Source organism: Felis catus, chromosome F2 (genome assembly GCF_018350175.1).
Source record: "Felis catus isolate Fca126 chromosome F2, F.catus_Fca126_mat1.0, whole genome shotgun sequence".
Classification (NCBI taxonomy): domain Eukaryota; kingdom Metazoa; phylum Chordata; class Mammalia; order Carnivora; family Felidae; genus Felis; species Felis catus.
Window position 1 is genome coordinate 28,727,560 of NC_058385.1, and position 18,539 is coordinate 28,746,098.

At 39.2% G+C, this 18,539-nt stretch overlaps 2 protein-coding genes across 9 annotated transcripts in view; both read right to left on the bottom strand.

The window, feature by feature from the left end:
- MRPS28 (mitochondrial ribosomal protein S28) overlaps window positions 1-11,929 on the bottom strand; it is a 208,956-nt gene extending 197,027 nt beyond the window's left edge. The window contains exon 1 of one of the 3 annotated variants that reach the window (XM_003999933.6): window positions 11,620-11,897. In XM_003999933.6, the coding sequence (XP_003999982.1) occupies window positions 11,620-11,835 (216 nt within the window). In that variant the 5' untranslated portion in view covers window positions 11,836-11,897. Of the gene's footprint in view, window positions 1-11,619 lie in introns of all 3 variants that reach the window. The other 2 variants (XM_045050173.1, XR_002151861.3) reach the window with 2 other exon arrangements.
- Window positions 11,930-15,968: 4,039 nt separating this feature from the next.
- Window positions 15,969-18,539, bottom strand: part of TPD52 (tumor protein D52) — a 111,166-nt gene continuing 108,595 nt past the window's right edge. For all 6 annotated transcript variants that reach the window (XM_045050170.1, XM_045050169.1, XM_011291336.4 and 3 more), the window contains one exon: window positions 15,969-17,601. In XM_045050170.1, coding sequence (XP_044906105.1) covers window positions 17,485-17,601 — 117 coding nt within the window. In that variant the 3' untranslated portion in view covers window positions 15,969-17,484. The remainder of the gene's footprint in view (window positions 17,602-18,539) is intronic.

Here is an 18,539-nt window from a genome sequence, read left to right on the forward strand (position 1 = left end):
GCAGGAAGTTGCAACTACTCTAGACACATGGTAAGACACATGTATGCTAGAGGGTAGGAAATAAATCTCACAAAAATGCTGGGCCTTGGTGAAATTCCTAGGAGGCCAGTGGTCTGGGACATTTTTACCACTAAGAGAGACGTGCAGTGCTTACTGGGTCTCTTTGAATTTTGGAGGCAACAAATACCTTATTTGGACATTCTTCTCCAACTCTTTTACCAAAGTGACCCAAAAAGCTGCCAGTTTTTTGAGGAAGGCTCAGAATAAAACAAAGCTCTACAATAGGTCCAGAATACCAGGCAAGCGACTCTACTACCTGGGCTTTAAGACCCTGCAGATGTGGTAGTATTGCAAGTATCTGTAGCAGATAAAGCTGTAGAATGGAGATTTTGCCAGACCTCTCCAGGTGAGTCATAATGCAGAACTAGAGTGGCCCTCAAGGACAGGGATAAAGGAACAGCCTCCCAGGGGACAGAACTTTGAGCAGTGCACCTGATCTCTTTGCCTGGAAGGAAAGATAACCTAAGGTATGGATCTATATTAATCTGTGTGAAGTGACCAATGATTTTGCTGGGTGGTCAGGGATTTAGAAGGCACATGAGTGAGAAATAAATGGCAAGGTCTGGGAAAGAGGTATGTGGATAGACCTCTCTGAATGGGCAGAGTGAGAAAATAAATGAGTCACATGTAAATGATCTCTTTAGCAGAAAGAATCTTAATAATCAGGGGATGATAACCAGTCTTGTGGATGTCAACCTCTTTCCCCAGCTATTCCTGTCCCCCACCAATGCATTCAATAACAAAGGTGCCACAGGAGCAGGGATGTGCTTCTGTCTTAGTGGTAAGAGGGGTATCTCAACATATCCCAGAGGCCACAAACCAATGAAAAATTTCACCAAGGTGGCAGGTCCCTGAATTTTCGTGGGATGGAGGTTACGCATTGATTCAGAAACACTGACTTCTAGTCACCCATGTTAACCTGGCTACAGTCACTGCTAAATGACCAATATGCCAACAGCAGAGACCAACAATAAGCTTCCAATATAGCATCATTCCCTGAAATGATCAGATTGCTACCTGGTGGCAGGCTATGCTGAGCCATTCTACACAGAAAGGACAGTGATATATTATCACTGGAATAAACACTTACTCTAAATATGGATTTGCCTTTCCTGCCCACAAAGCTTCTACCAAAACCACCACCCACCTTACAGAATCTCTTATTCATTGTCATGGTATTCCACACAGCAGTTTCTAACCAAAGAAATCATTTTATGGAAACGATGTGGGATCATGGGCTCATGTTTAGGGAATTCACTAGTCTTACCAGTGCTGGGCCTGACAGACTAGGGAAATAATCCTTTTTTAAAAAAATTCAACTTTCTATTTTGAGATCATTGTAAATTCACATGTAATTAAAAGAAATAATACATAGAGATCCCCTGCATCCTTTACTCAGTTATCCCAAGGCTAACATCTTGTGAGTCCACATAAGATACCAAACCAGGAAACTGACACTGATACAATCCACCAACAGTATTCACATTTTTACCAGTTTTATACCCAATTACTTGTATGTGTATCTAGTTCTACACAATTTTATCACATGTGAAGATTCATGTATTCACCACAGTCACGTTACAGGACAGTTCCATCACTGCAAGGATCCCTCGTGCTGCTCTTTTATAACTCCCCATCTTCCTTCTGATCTCCAAACCCATCTCTAACTTTTAGCAACCACTGATCTCCATCTCAATAATTTTGTCATTTCACGAGTGTCATAAACAGACTCATACTGTGTAACCTTTCAGAATGGGCTTTTTTTTTCACTCAGCATAATTCCCCTGAGAGTCATTCAATTTGTTATGTATATCAATCATTTATTACTTTTTACTTCTAAGTAGTATTCCATGGTATGGATGTACCACAGTTTGTTTTATCATTCAACAGTTGAAGAACATCTGGGACGTTTCCAGTTTTTGGTGATTACAAATAAAGCCGCTATGAACATTTATATACAGGTTTTTATATGAACGCAAGTTTTCATCTCTCTGGGATGAATCCCCTGTGTGCTGGTGCACACATATCTCCTTTAGTAGAACACAACCGTCTCAATTGGGGTAACCAGCCAGAGATGAGCTGCTGAACTGTGACTCCTGGAATGGAAGTCCACCTCTGATTATCTGACAGTGGCCAAGAGCAGAGTGCTTTAAAAAGCAAGGCAAAATCCAAAATGAACCAACACTGCTTAATTTTATTCCCAAATCCCTACAAACCAGACTCCACTCAACCGTGATAGTTTCCTTTATTTCATTTGTTATTTAATGCCACCAGATAAAAGCAAACTTAAGAGACATAATCATGTTATTAAAATTATTATTGGGGCGCCTGGGTGGCTCAGTCGGTTAAGCGTCCGACTTCAGCTCAGGTCATGATCTCATAGTCCGTGGGTTCGAGCCCCGCGTCGGGCTCTGTGCTGACACCTCAGAGCCTGGAGCCTGCTTCAGATTCTGTGTCTCCCTCTCTCTCTGCCCCTCCCCTGTTCATGCTCTTTCTCTGTCTCAAAAATAAATAAAAACATTAAAAAAAAAAACTTTAAAAATTATTATTAACATAGGGGCACCTGGTTGGCTCAGACGGTAGACTATGCAACTCTTGATCCTGGGGTTGTGAGTTTGAGCCTCACACTGGTGTAGAGATTACTTAAAATAAAAAAGTGTTTAAAAAATGCTTTAAAACATTTTTAAAAACTATTACATAATCAAAAGAGGAAATTTCAATATAACCTTGAAAAAAAAAAGAATACCCAAACACCTTAAAAGAATGGATATTTCTGAGCAAAAATGAGAGTTAATAAAGATACACAAAGTTAATGCTGACTTGGGAAGTCACTAAACAACCTGAAAGAGTATGATCAGATCATATGACCATCCATGAAACAGAATACATACAGAATATATTTAGAATATATTTCTCTTTTACTTTAGGAAATGTATAGTATTATTTATAAGCATATTATAAGTGTTGACTTTTTCCTAGAGATTTATACCTACTTCAATTCACTCCTATCGTTTTTTTATTGACTAGCAATTTTCTCTAAACATGCTTTGAAAATGTTAGACTCCACTGTGAAACTAAACACTTCAAAAGACTTTTCTTACTAACTTACTGATAACTCACCTAGGATTTCATACTGTAAAAACCAGCTGGCACCATGGTTAAAATCGGAAATCTTTTTCAACATTCCTTTACATATTCGTTTTTAATTTTTTTACTGTTTAATTTTGAAAGAGAGAGACAGAAAGAGAGAGACAGAGGAGGGGGGCAGAGAGAGAGAGATGGAGACACAGGATCCATCTAGGCTCTGAGTTGTCAGCACAAAGCCCGACAAGGGGCTCAAACTCACGAACTATAAGATCGTGACCTGAGCTGAAGTTGGTCACACAACCGACTGAGCCATCCAGGTACCCCTACATAAAATACTGGTATAGGGTGCCTGAGTAGCTCAGTTGGTTAAGCATCTGACTCTTGACTTCAGCTCAGGTCATGATCTCACAGTTCATGAGTTCAAGCCCCACATCGAGCTCCACATTGACAGTGTAGGACCTGATGGGTATTCTTTCTCTCCTCTCTCTGCCCTGTTCTCTCCCTCTCAAAATAAATAAATAAACTTAAAAAAAAAATAAAGAGAATAAAACATTGGTACAATTTTTAAGTCGTCAATATAAAACTAGTGAGAAAAAAAGGGTAAATAAAACTAAAGAATATTACTACTATAGGAATTTAGTAGACTTAAAATTTACTCTAAAAATAAGAGAATTTTCCCCCTGATATTAAAACAAATCCTTTAAATAAGTTATATTTTGGATTTTTTTGGTATTCTGGGAGAAAAAAATATCTGATTTGTATGTTCTGTCTTCTGGAACGTTCCAACATTTTGAAATAAAAAATACCAGTAAGAAATATTCATTAAAAAGTGAAAAACAGTATTTTTTAAACCTCCATGAAAGCTAATATATTGCTAAAATAAAAATATAAACTGTCTTGTAACATTACTATTCTATGTAAATAAACTAACATAGTAAACTGTTATTCTCTTATCTTAAAAGAATAAAACGTTCTACCGTGTGGTCTCAAAACCTCTCGCAAACCATTTTTCAATGTGCTGAAAATCATATGCTACCCTCTACCGTTGAGAAACAGTATTATTCACAAAGCAGAAAACTAAATATTTGCTCAACTATTGCCACCTTGTGGCTAAAAGATGGGTCATCTGCTATTGCATAGCTTCCAATTGGCTTAACAGATTCTACATATCTCTACTGTGTAAGTGACATAACAGCATCAGAGGTTTTAAAATATTTCTTTAGAGATGCCTCGGTGGCTCTGTCAGTTAAGCATTCCACTTCGACTCAGGTCATGATCTCGTGGTTTGTGAATTGGAGCCCTGAGTCAGGCTCTGTGCTGACAGCTCAGAGCCTGGAGCTGCTTCGGATTCTGTGTCTCCCTCTCTCTGCCCCCTTCCCACTCAGTCTCTGTCTCTCTCTCAAAAATAAATAAACATTAAAAAAAAATCTTTAGAAAATAAAAATAAAATATTTCTTTAAAAAAAAAAGAGGAAAATGTATCTAAGTTAAAAAATATATACATAGCAGGGGCACTTAGATGGCTCAGGTGATTAAGCGTCAGACTCTTGATTTTTGATCTCTAGGGTTGTGAGATGGAACGCTGCATTGGACTCTGCGCTGACAGTCCAGAGAGTGTTTGGGATTCACTGTCTCCCTCTCTCCCTGCCCGTCCCCTGTGCATGCTCTAAATACACACATAGATACACACATACATACATACATTTAAGAAAAACAATAAAAACATAAATAAAAACATTAAAAAATATATTTTATATACATGCATACATACTTAGCAAACATTTACCAGGTCGTCTATACATAGGAGTATGTCATGTTGGGGGCACCCGGGTGGCTCAGTTGGCTAAGCATCTGATTTCTGCTCAGGTCATGGTCTCATAGTTCATGAATTCGAGTCCCAAATCCAGTGAGCTTGAGCCCCACTTCAGGATTCTCTCTCTCCCTCTCTCTCTGCCCCTCACTCACTCGCACTCTCTCTCTCTCTCTCAAAAAAAAGAGTATGTTGGTTACAAAAATGAAAGGAATTGGTTCCTACCCTCAAAAAAACCCCACAAAGAACGAGTTGAAGAGATAGCTAGATAAACCAGTATTAAAGGTAATAAACCAAAGAAAAACACAAGTGGGTAAGTAAGCATGGGATGAGGGTGGCACTTACAAACAACAGCATTTCAGGTCCTTTAAATCTGAGATCCCTCTAACTAGTAGCTTCAATAAAATCTTAGGATAAGTATTTCATGATGAACTGCCCTTGATTAAATCACCCCCACAGGGAACGTTCCTTTTTGAGAAAAACTTGCCTCGCTCTTACTGAATAGCACTTACTTCTGGAGGTACACATACACATACCTACGTTGGCACTACGTTGGCAAGGATAAGAATTAAATCAATGGGTATAATTTCAACCTCCATTGTTGAGTATACACACATATTGTTAAATCTAATAACAGGTCACCCAAGATATTATAACTGTATAAATTTAATTCCAATTTGAATCAACAAATACATACTTAGTCCCTAACTTATGTGTAAGGCATTATGCAAAGAATCAAAAGGGTGAATAAAAAAATGATTCCTAATCTCCAGGGAACCACAATCTAAAGAACAGGATAGAACAAGTACTCCAATGACTTCAGTATAACTTAAGAGTCGTGTGTGTACCATAAAGGGAATATCAAATAAAGTTCCAGGACATTCAAAAGGAGTTTTGCCTGGTTGATGAGATGATAAACGCCTCGTGGAGAGATGATTTTTACAATGGAATTTGCAGGTACAGAAGCTAATTCCAGGGGAAAGAACAAAGACCAAAGGGGGAAAAAAAAAAAACCCAATGATTTGTTTAAGCAACAGCAAACTACTTACACGGAGAAATATTTTTGAGCAGAAACTGTTTTACAAATGAAATCTTACATATAAACCCAATATATATGACATAAATGTAGCATTTTCTTAGGATAAAGTATATTTTATGGCTCAAATTGATAGCACTTACTTATTATGAAGTCAAAAAACGTGATCATGGGGGTGCCATGGTTAAGCAGCCAACTTCGGTTAAGTCTGAGGGTTCAAGACCCGCATCAGGTTTTAGGCTGACAGCTCAGAGCCTGGAGCCTGCTTCTGATTCTGTGTCTCCCTCTCTCTCTGCCCCTCCCCCACTCACACTCTCTCTCTCTCAAAAATGAATATTTTTAAAAAGTTTTAAAAAATGTGAACATGAAGTTATTGTGATAAAAATCACAATTTGATATCAGTGGTGAAGAATAACAACCCCAGTTCCCAATTTCTGTATTTTGTTTTAAGGGCTCAATATCAAGAAATATCCGATATGGAAAAAGAGGTGAGGAAACAGGCATTTTCATGCATTCCAAGTGGGAGTGTGGTGCAAACAGGTTTTATCTACCAAAGCTCAAATTACCTGTACACTTCTGCCCCAGCATATATCCCATAAGTATGCAAAAAATATGTAAATGCTCACTGTAGCAGGTCTGTATTAAAAAAAAAAAAAGCAGAAAACAATCTAGAATCTCATTAATAAAGGCCTCATTAAATAAATTACAGTACATCCATACCATGGAAAACCAAGCAAATTTTTTTCAATGAGGTGTATATACATTACACATATGTAATGATAAGAAAAAATATTCAGTTATACTTCCATGAAAACAGCAATTTTCAGCAGCAGCAACTAAAATATACTGGGTGCTTACTAAGCATCAGACACTTGTGCTAAGTGTTTAAATAATAAATTCATTTAATCTCATAATAATTTCATGACAAAGAATTTTTACAAAAAGGGAAAAGATATACATATATTAAGTAATTACCCAAGAAAACACAGCTAGTAAATGATAGAAGAACCAGGATTCAAACCGAGACTATCTGAATCCAGAACTTAGGGTTTGTTTTTTTTTTTTTTTAACATTTATTTGTTTATATTGAGAGAGAGAGAACGCAAGTGGGGAAAGGGCAGAGAGAGGGAGACAGAGAATCCCAACCAGGCTCCACACTGTCAACACAGAGCCCAAAACGGGGCTCCATCTCCTGAACTGTGAGTCTCATGAATGGTGAGATCATGACCTGAGCCAAAATCAAGAGTCGGACGCTTAACCGACTGAGCGAGCCACCCAGGAGCCCCCAGAACTTACACACTTAAAACAGTAATAATGTAATTCACAACAGTACAAACCAATTTGTGGGTTTTTTTAAGTATATATATCAATAATTAGCTTGCACTTATAAATGTACATATAAAATCTCTGGAGGTATGAAGTACGCGTTTTAAAAATACACTCCAGGGGCTCCCAGGTGACTCAGCTGGTTAAGCGTCCGACTTTGGCTCAGGTCATGATCTCCCAGTTTGTGAGTTCAAGGCCCACATTGGGCTCTGTGCTGACAGCTCAGAGCCTGAAGCCTGCTTCAGATTCTGTCTCCCTCTCTCTCTGCCCCTTTCCCACTCATGCTCCATCTCTCTCTCTCTCTCTCTCTCTCTCTCTCTCTCTCTCTCTCTCTCTCAAAAATAAACATTAAAAAAAATTTTTTTAAACACACTCTGAAGGCATTCCGTATTTGCTGCAAATAGTTTCCTTTGTGTGACAACTCAAAAACAACAACAACAACAACAACACAGAACAAACACACATACATACTCCCAGCTTGGAAAGTGAGGGGAAAAAAGGAAAAGAGGGCTTTTACATTTCACATTTATAATCTTCACTGCTATTTGAATTTTCCTTTTAAAGTAAGCAAATACTATTTTTATACTTTTTCAAAAATTTTGATCATAGAACAAAGATGAACTTTATTCATCTTGTAAACTCAGGATATTTTTCCATTAAATAGATTCAGAAACTTCAAAAAGTAAAGCAAAAGCTTTTTCATAAAGTTGAATCTCTTTCAACACCTAACAACCACTCAGAAAAGCACTAAAAACTTCCACTAAACACTAAAACTAATGTATTTTCACTTTTATTACTCTTAAAATTGTTTTTGCTCAATTACTATTCTGGACAAGCACACTTAATAGATGTGCTCAAACCTGCACTATTCTTAGCTAGACAACTGTTTGTAAGCAGTTAACACAGATTTCAATTCAGACAGCCCAGGCATAATAAATTTCAAATATGCACTATGTGCACTATTCTTTCATTCACCCATTTAGCGAACATTTATTGAGTGCCCATTAAAGGCCAAGGTGCTAGGGATGTAACAGAACAAGTCAGACAAGGTGTCTTCTCTCCCCTCTGAAATTTATATTCTAGGGGGGAAAAAAGCCAGGAAAAGCTTTGTTCTGAAGTATGCACATTGCTCTGGACCCACAAGTTAACATATTAATGACTACAAATAACCTTAAATTGAGATTAAACAGAAGGACAGGTTTTTTTTTAAGTTTAAGTATTATTAATTATTTAGGTAAGCAGTAGGATTTCATTCAAAGAACATGCAATCCTGAAAGCTAAGGCCACAGAAGAGCTAAAATGTACTGAGTGAGCTAAAGTTGACTCTGCAACAGTCACTGGGCTAAGAGCACTTCAAATGTTTTATTTCATGCAAACTCTCCCATAACCCCAGTGAGAGTTATGCCCATTTTGAGATAAGAAAGCAAACTTCAGATAGGCTAAGTAACTTGTCCAAAGTTAACTAGCAAGATGGCTGAACCAGTCTCTGAATACTGAGCTTCTGAAACTGAATGGAAACTCTAATATCTGTATTGGACTGGGTCCTGTACGGCAGGCAGCAGGCTGATGATGGAATGATGTGTATTTAATCTTGCAGACAGTGCAAAGGAAGCTTTACAAGATTCTCAACCAAAGCAAAAAGAGTATCTCATTAAATCTGCCCAACTTTAGGAAGGTAACTGTCCACTGTATATAATGACCTAGACCAGGGAGCAACTGGAGTCAGCAGCATCAATTAAAAATGAGTAAAGGCGGAGCGAGGGGGGAGTCTGGGTGCTCAGTCGGTTAAGCGTCGGACTCTTGTTTTCAGCTCAGTACATGATCTCAGCCCCAAGTTGTGAGATCCCACCCCAAGTTGGGCTCCTCACAGACAGCACGAAGCCTGCTAAGGATTCTCCCTCTGCCCCTCTCCTGCTTAAACACTCTCTCTCTCTCAAAACAAATAAACTCTTTTTTTTTTTAAGAACGAGTAAAGGGATCGTTGTAACTGTAACTGTAACATGTAACTGTAAATGCTCCAAAACTACCAACCTCTTTGAATGGAGACTACGGCCCAGCCTCCTGATTACCCCCCTCCCCAGGGAATTTTCCTTCCTTCCATTAAACCAAGATGTTGAAAAATCCTGAATAATAAGTGAACCAGCATGTCACAACCAAACACATTTAACCTCCACCTAGTAGAATAATATTTTCTAAACTGTGTTAGGTAGGGAACAATTGCCCAGAGAGACTCCACTCAGCCTGAGCTGGACTGAACAATTCTGATATGCTGGGAATGCCAAGAAACCCTCCAGCCTCCTCTTGGATGCCTAACTGACTGAAAAGTTAAAGGGAAAGGAAGGTAATGGAATCCTGATCACTCTCAAATACCTTGATTGGTTCCTTCATTAAACAAACATTACTGCTTACCATATGAAATCCGCAAGTACGGTCACCATTTGGGGCTTCAAATACAATACATACAACCCTACAATTTCACTCTTGCCACAATTAACTCAGCAGTTGAGAAGTATTTTCTGGTAGTTTCTGAAGGTGTTTGGAATGTAGTGATAAAGCATGGAGGAAGGGGTATAAATGAGAAATGTTGGAAGATGAGAAACAGGGAAATCCCTGATCTACATAAATATCTGGGGAATGGAAATGAATTACATTTACGTTTCCTACTTTACCACACGTAATCCTCAAAGCCATCCACCAAGGATGGATCTAAATCCATCCAACAGTCAACTTCAGGTCAGTCACTGGCATTCTTCTCGGATTTTATGACTTCTCCAGGCACGGAAGACAAATAATGCCCCCTCAAATATGTCCACATCCTAATCCCTGGAATTTGTGACTATGTTACAGACTTTGGGTGGGCCCAAAGTCATCACAAGAGTCTTTAAAAATGGAAGAGGGAGGCAGAAGAGAAGTCAGAGTGATAGGATGTGAGAAGAACTCAATGGGCTGTCGCTGGCTTTGAAAATGGTGTAGGGGGGACAGTAAGTGAAGGAATGCAAGCATCCTCTGCAGGCTGGAAGGGCAAAAAAACCAGATCCCACCCACAGAAAGGAACCAACCCTGTCAACATCTCGATTTTAGCCAAGTGAGACATCAGTCAGACTTCTCACCTACAGCACTAAAAATAATAAATCTGTTGTCTTAAACCACTAAATCTGTGGTAATTTGTTAGGGCAGCAAATAGAAACCTAATGCACCAGGCTTCTCCTAAACCCTGGATTTTAGGAAATTTTTGTCAATAACTATTAACAATTATTTACTAAATTCCAGGTAGTTTTCTATAATCCAGGTCACAACCTGTCTGTGAACTGTTTGGTGCTGGTCTCCAAAGAAAGCACAAAAATTGAGAGTGTTTATTTTTACATAATTTACCACGGCCACACATCCAATTTCATGTCTGCTGAATTTAGTAATAAAAAATTGTCTCTCATTGGGGTGCCTAGGTGGCTCAGTCGGTTAAGACTCAGGACTTAAGGCTCAGGACTTCAGCTCAGGTCGTGATCTCGAAATTCACGAGTTCGAGCCCAGCGGCCGGCTCTGTGCTGACAGCTGACAGCTCGAGGCCTGGAACCTGTTTCAGATTCTGGGTCTCCCTCTCTCTCTCTGCCCCTCCCCCGCTCGCGCGCGCACTCTCTCTCTCTCAAAAATAAAAATAAACATTTAAAAAAATGTGTCTCGTATTTATGTCTATCACTTCCAGTTCATTTATCTAGTAATTTCATCGTATTTTACAAACTATTGCCTGAAACACATGGAAAAAAATTTTAACGTCATTTACAGAAAAGGAAAGCGAAGCATTGATAAATCACTTGCTCAAGTTCGTAGAGACAGTAATTCTCTTCCACCTATCCACTGAATTAACAAATACTTATAAAGAGCCTCGTACACCAGACACCAAGCTCCACGCTGGAATTTCTGTGTATAAAGGGCTCCGATAGCAGAGAGGCCTGCCTCTCCCGGTGTAGAGCCCAATTCGTCTTTGAGTCCCAGGAGTCTCCCCAGATCGCCGAACTGGTAGCGCGTCCTGCTGTTTTCCCTTCCAGCACTCACCCAGGAAGACGCGCGCAAAAAAGAGTGGGGACAAAGCAGGTAAAGGCCGCAGGAAGTACAACCCACGGAGAAACACAGCAAGAGCTCTCTTGGTTCCAAGAAGCCCGCTGCAGGGCCAAGACACACCCCTGACCCCAGCTCCACCTCCCAGACCAGGCTCCGCCCCGACTCCCGCCCCACCCACCAGGCGGGAGCTCGCCTCAAACCCCAGCCCGGTCGACGGTGTGTCTGGCGTAGTTCCTGCAACTCACTCTCTTCTGCGGGAGCTCCCCCTTTCGCCACAGCTCTGAATGCCGCTCCAAAGCGTTCGCGAAGCCGCCTGGGCGCCTTTTAGGCTCTGGGGAGTCGGAACTCTCACCCCCGGAGCTACTCTCAGTTCCTGCGCCTCGACAGGGCCGAGAGAAGAGAAACACTCGCAGGAAATGGCTCTCGGCAGTGACTGCACGAGTCCGGCACAGCGCCGCCATGACGGCTCCGAAACCTCTGACCTTGTACCTCTCCGCAAGCGCGCAGGTCACGGGGCGGAGCAGCGAAAGGTCCACCCACTTACAGAGCACTGATGATCCCTGGGCATGCTGTAGTCAGTTGATGCAGGGGAGGAGTGTGGCCACCGGGGGCGGTGGGGCAGATGGTTAAACTACAATCGGTGGATTAAATCGTTGGTGCCCGAGGGGCCGCCTGCTGACCGCGATCTGCTAAATTTTGCGCGGAAAGCGTTTTTGACTCGTAGGAATTTCGTTCCCCAGGGCATCGCTTGAACCTTGTCCTGCTATAAATTCTTATAATGCGACACTTGCTAGCCCCGCCGCCTGGGTTTTTTCTCCAAATGGCCGGAAGACCGGTTTTTCGGGTCTCTGCTCAAATAGGTTCTCCTTGATTGCCATATTTAGAATTGGAAATCCAAACACACTGTCGGACTCTCCTGGTTTCCTTTATACCAGGTAGTATTTTCAGTATGGTCTATGGTTTAATTATAATTTGTTTTGCGTCCGCTGTCCCAAATTTGTAAACTCTTTGCTGTTGGGTCCCTGACACTGGGCACGTAATAAGGCTCAACGAACGTTTATGAAATCCTGGAGCCAGGGTTGTTTTTTTCACTTCTGAGATCAGTCCACTGACGTTACAAAATTTAATCTAAGACGTTTTTATCATTTGTAGATAACTACAATTCCATCTAAGGAATTAAAGTTCAGAATGTGCCTAAACCTGCACCACCAGAGACCACACCATCACTCATGATTTTCTCCCCTTTTCCCCACCAACGGTAATTCCCAGAATTTGTCCCTTTTCAAAACCCAGCCTAACACCATATTTATACGTTTATTTCCTTTTACCATTAATGAAGTCTTACCTGAAACGTGTTTGCATTATTATCGGTGGCTATTTCTACTTATACTTCCCTTGAAGAAAAAGTGGTAAATTGTAAAGTGCATTGGCCAGTGACCTTATGAACCCCTTAGTTCTAGGTCTGACTGTAATCCTGATCTCCGGCAAACCAATTTAATGTTGATTTGACTTCCTCACTTGTAAATCCAATCCATTAACCCCTCTGCTAAATTTTAAGTGCTTTGTAAATTTAACTAAATCAATAGCTACAGAACACATGGGATTACGAAGGTCCCAGCCCTAAATTTCAATAGATGTATGATATTCATATCCTACCTCAGTCAGATGACAAATTCCTTGAGGATTAGGAGAATGGGCATTTTAGGACAAATCCTGAGGTTTTTAATGTATAAATGTTTGTATCAACTGACTTCAAGTTATGCTTAGTTCTTTACCTTTGGTAGAGCATCAGTAGTTTAAGGACTGGACAAATCTAAAAGGAGATACCTACACACTTTGTCCTAGCCTATACCAACTGTAACACCAGCTCTAATGGGAGTATTTTAACATCTTGATGGCACCTTAGGGATTCTGATCCTGTTCTCGTTGCACTATGCGTTCTTTCTTGCTTTATTAAAAATACAGGCCTCTCTTTCCCTTAGCTTGCAAATCGTTACTACGTAGCTTGCAAATTGTTAGTACATTGTAAAAACATTAGTAATGGCGGATGGCAAGGAAAGTAAACAGAAAATGGCTCCTTATCTAGTGGTTGTAATTTCATTTATAAAATGGTTACACTGCCACATCCTTGAGGAAAGAATTAAGGGAAATGAGTGAACATGCCCAACACTTACTGAAAGCTTAATAAATACTGGCTATTAATGTCTGGGTGGAGGTGACCAGGAAGTGATTAGAAGTTCATGCCTCTTAAGCATACATACAAACCTGGAAAGTAAGATAGGACTAGTGATACACTGGGGAGATAACAGTATTACTCTAAAGATGGTCATTTCAGCCACAGAGATAAATAAAATCATTGAAAGAGTCCACGTACATGAATAGGGATAGGGAATAACATTAAGGAAACTGGAAGAAGAGATTATCAGAAAATAGTCAAACTGAAAAATAAGAACAGAGAACTGATCCTAGAAACCAAGGGGAAGACCAAAGCATCATGAGAGTATTAAAGCAAAAGATCATACCCACTTATAAATATTCTTTTGAGCCTGTTCTTTTGAGCCTATTCTTTTGAACTGACAATTACAAAACTGTCAGGCTTTCCTGTATGCTAGGAAAACCACCAAATTAAAAGAATCACACTACCAACCAACCTCATTATGTAATAAAATTTACCTAGGAGAGTTGGCAAGAATTTTAGTCACCAAATAGCATTTATTTAAGTATGAAGTCCTGGCAGGTGATAGGTACCTGCGGGCCCTGCCCTCTGGAGGCTTACAAACTAAGAGTGAGTTCTTTTGGCTCATTCTGATTTGGTTCACTTTGATTTCAGAATCAGAATATGGAAATTACTTGCATAAGGTTTGCAAATTTATTTAAAACTGATGCTTTAAATATATATACTTAAGTTTATTTATTGGGGGGGGGGGGGGGGGAAGGGGCAGAAACAGTAGGAGAAAGAGAATCCCAAACAGGCTCAGTGCTGTCAGCACAGAGCCTGACGTGAGGCTCCATCTCATGAAATATGAGATCATGACCTGATCTGAAGTCAAGAATTGGATGTTTAACCGACTGAGCCACCCAGGTGCCCCCAAAGGGATAATGCTTTATATTAACTCTAACCCAACATGGTCTCTATAATTAATCCAATTACAATGGGACAGTCCCGAATTAATGGCCAAATGTTTCTTCACAAAACAATCTGATTTTTCATCTGGGTCTTAAGAGCTATAAAGAAACACATGTGATCCTGACATAGGACTTTATGCAGCAACTCCTCTGCCTAGATACAGCAAATAGTCACTTACAGTCAACATGTAGCTTACTCAATTTTGTTTGACACACTTGATTCCATACAGCTACTTAGGGTTTTTTTTTCCATATCGAGGATATGAAGTGTCTAGACAGAAGTTGTATAATGGACTCACCTCTTTCCTTGATAGGTAATACATACAAAAGGACCCATACCCAAATTACAGAATTTTTATTGTTTTCAAATACTATACAAAAAAAAAAAAAATACAGTGTGCATTTAATTAACAGATCCAGAGACAGTGATTCCAAATTAAAGATGTATTTTCTCTATTTCAATAGTTTGAGTTACTAAAATGATAATCCAGTGAATTCTCCTCTCTTTTATTGATTCCTTTGGCCTCATAAACATAAGAATTCTTGCTTTATTTTCCACAAACTCCATAAATTGAAGACATTCTTTTGTAAAAACGGGTTAATTTCTGGGACTATTTTCTTCTATTACACTCCTTGAATTCTTCAGTATGTGAGATTTCACTCTCAAGTTGCTGTTTCCTTACAGTGTCAAACACAAAATTCAATAGAGTGACCAGGACCTCTCTGGTATTCTTAGTAATCGCTATGATAATCCAAATTTGTTAAGTATCTGTGAATTTGTAATATTGAATCTTCCACAAAGACTATTTTGAATAATATTTGTAAGTCCAATGTTTGTTGTTCTAAATATCGTCTCGCTTTTTACTCCTTCTTCTAAAATGCAGAGTACTTTGCAATCTGTTAAATCATTTTAAAAAGTAAGTACAGGTAGATGTCTTGAAAAGTGATTCCCCAGTTTTTTTCACAACAATCACCAATACCCACATCCACCCATCCCATTTTCCAACCCTTGTGCTACCATTTCTCACTAAAAAAGTAAAAAGATTTGAGTATATGTCACTCAGCTAAAGAAACTTCCATCTTACTCCATTTTGTCTTGTTGAAAGATAGTAATGGGGCAGGACACCCAAGAAACAATGTGATGAAAAGATGATGTTGTGATTTTTTTTTTTTTAAATGAAAGACTAGTTGGAAAAAAATAACTTAACAGTTACGCTGAGTAACCAGAGTATTTCTATAAAAAGACAAATTTCTACAGATCCACTCCTCCAGGACAATGCTTCAACAACTAGGACATTTGCCTTAAAGCCTCTTTAAGGAAAGAATTTATATGTTAGTCTAACACCATTAAGCAGTGATTTAAAGCAGATAGTAAAAATAATGTTTTTGTTTTTTTGCATAGACACCAGTTGATTAATACAAGCTGTTTCCAGACCATTGGTCTCACAATAAATATTGAGACCTATACTACTGATATACAGAATTTATTAGGCTTTTCACATTTAATAGAGCATATTTTCAGTTGCATCTAAAGTGCTATAACAAAAGCTCTAGCAATCAAGAATGGTAGCATGTTACTTATGACAATCGACACTTGTGGCTTTTCAAATTTGGTTTTCATAAGATAATTTATCCTGAAGTAAATCTAGTCATGCTTTTAAAAAAATGCCTTAGGTCACTCCAAGCTTGGCAATTAACATTTGGCATAAACAATAAAACAATCACAACTTGATAAATAACAAATACAACATTATAGGCCATAACCATACACAGGATAATGAAAAGGTAATAGTGATGAATAAGTAGCTATTAGAATAGAGTACCTTGGCCTCCATGCAGATACTTTGAGAGGCTTTGGTTCATTCAGCCCTGCCATTTTTTCAAAATAGGGGGCAATGTCTACAGTATCATTGTATAATTTCTAAGACACTGAAAACAAGTAAGTAAAAAACAATGTGTTGATTTGCATTAATGCATTAAATCCTCAGGAGTTACCACCAACCCCTTATTATAAAATCTTTTCAAGTTTTTTAGTCCTACAACTATATGTGCTTATTTTTAAACGGTGCTGAGTGAATTAAATGAAGACAGCAATGTTTCCCCTAACGTGATTGATTACAGCTAAAAATCTTCCAGGCTTTCGAATGGAACATTTGTTGAGAGTGTTCATATTTCAACTTACTAAGAATTACAGTATGCTTGCTTCAGAATGTTATTTTGCAATTTACTCTGAAACTAAAAATTTAATCTTGTGAAAAATAAGTTGATATAAATGGCATAATAACAAATACACCAAAATGGTTACTGTCACAAAGGGTGACACGGATAAGATGGTTCCACTCTGGAGTCACCTAGGAGTTTGAATTGCTGTACATGTTGTCACTTACAAACCATAACAAATTGGATGTAGAGCTGATTTATTTAGTCTGCTGTCTTCAGACACACACGATAGAAGATACCTCATACCAGAATGTTTACTCAAAAATATTTTTTGTAGCTGGTAACTCTTCCCTTGGAGGTAAAGAAAATTATGCCAAAACTTTTAATAACCAGAATTCAGAGAACTTTAAATTTTAGTTAGCAATCAAATATACAGAGGTTCAAAGAGAAAACAAGAAAATCGTTTTGAAGACAAAGATCAAACTGACATCCCAGAGCCAGAGCAGTTTTATAAAGTAGGAAAGCAGTTATGAGAAACCTGACGATTCTTGGATCATTCTAATGAGGATCCCCAGGTATTACATGTGTTTTTACAACAGTGTTTCCTATATCGGGGGCCTTAAATGCACATGAAAGGGTGTTTCCCAGGAACAGAGGTGAAGATACTTTTATGGTGTTCAACCCACAAACTATTTGGTCAGATGAACATGTAAAGCTAAGTAAAAGCACATCCGGTGGGAACTGAGAGCAATGAGTGTTGACATGATGTGCTTGGATGCTGCTTGCAGCGGCTGGCAGTGGGCGGCATCACACAGGTAAGCACCTCACAGGCCCCCCTGCGTCTGCTCCGGAAGAGGCTCCGAGGTGGCACTGGCATTTGCAGTTGAATTCAAGACTTCTCCGAAATCCCCACCAGCAGGCTTGGTTCCCCCTACCTTAGACTTTTAAAAAAAAAGTGCAAAAAGGACAAAACATCATGAAACGAAATGAAATGCTCAGCTGACGCTGCAAAAAAAAAAAAAAAAAAAAAAGTAACTCGGATTTTACTTTGAGGAACACATAAATCAGGCACCTAGCAGCCCAGTGACTGTTCTCTGCATGTATGGAATTTAGTACTGTTGCAACATTCGGTGCCACGTAATAGAAAACCGTGCAGTCTTCTCTGCTGAAATACTCCCACCCCTCCTCTTTATTCCCACCTGCTCAATGCTCTTCACAGGGAAATTTGTCTGAAAACCTTTTTCAGATCTCTTATTCTAAAATACCTACTGAAGTCTCTTTATATTTGGATAGCACTTCATATTCTCCAATTGTTCATTGAGCTACACTCATTCAAGAAATACTAAATACAACAAAGAAATATATATATTATATATATATATATATATATTTTTTTCCCTCCACTTATGGTGTAAACTTTCTAACCCAGTGCTACTTAAGGTATGCTTTAATCGTAACACACAGACTGACTCCGCGACACCTGGGAGCTTGTTAGGAAGAGTCTCAGACCAACCTCCCCGCCTCCAGCTACAAAGATCTCCAGGTGCTTCTTGACAAGTTGAAGTTTGTGGAGCATTACTCCAATTGATCTGGCCTGATATTGTCAATAAACATTTGTCTGCATGAAGAGGTCTACCATACATTTGGATAATACTTTATGTTTTTCCAAACCTTTATGATGTCACTTCATCCTTAATAACACTGATGTATCTATGCTCTCTCTGTTACATCCTTAATGACCAGCAAGACAGCTGACTAACATTAAGAAACCAGTCAACAGAGGTGCCTGGGTGGCTCAGTCGGTTAAGCATCCAACCTCGGCTCAGGTCATGATCTCAAGTCCCGCGTCGGTCTCTGTGCTGACAGCTTAGAGCCTGGA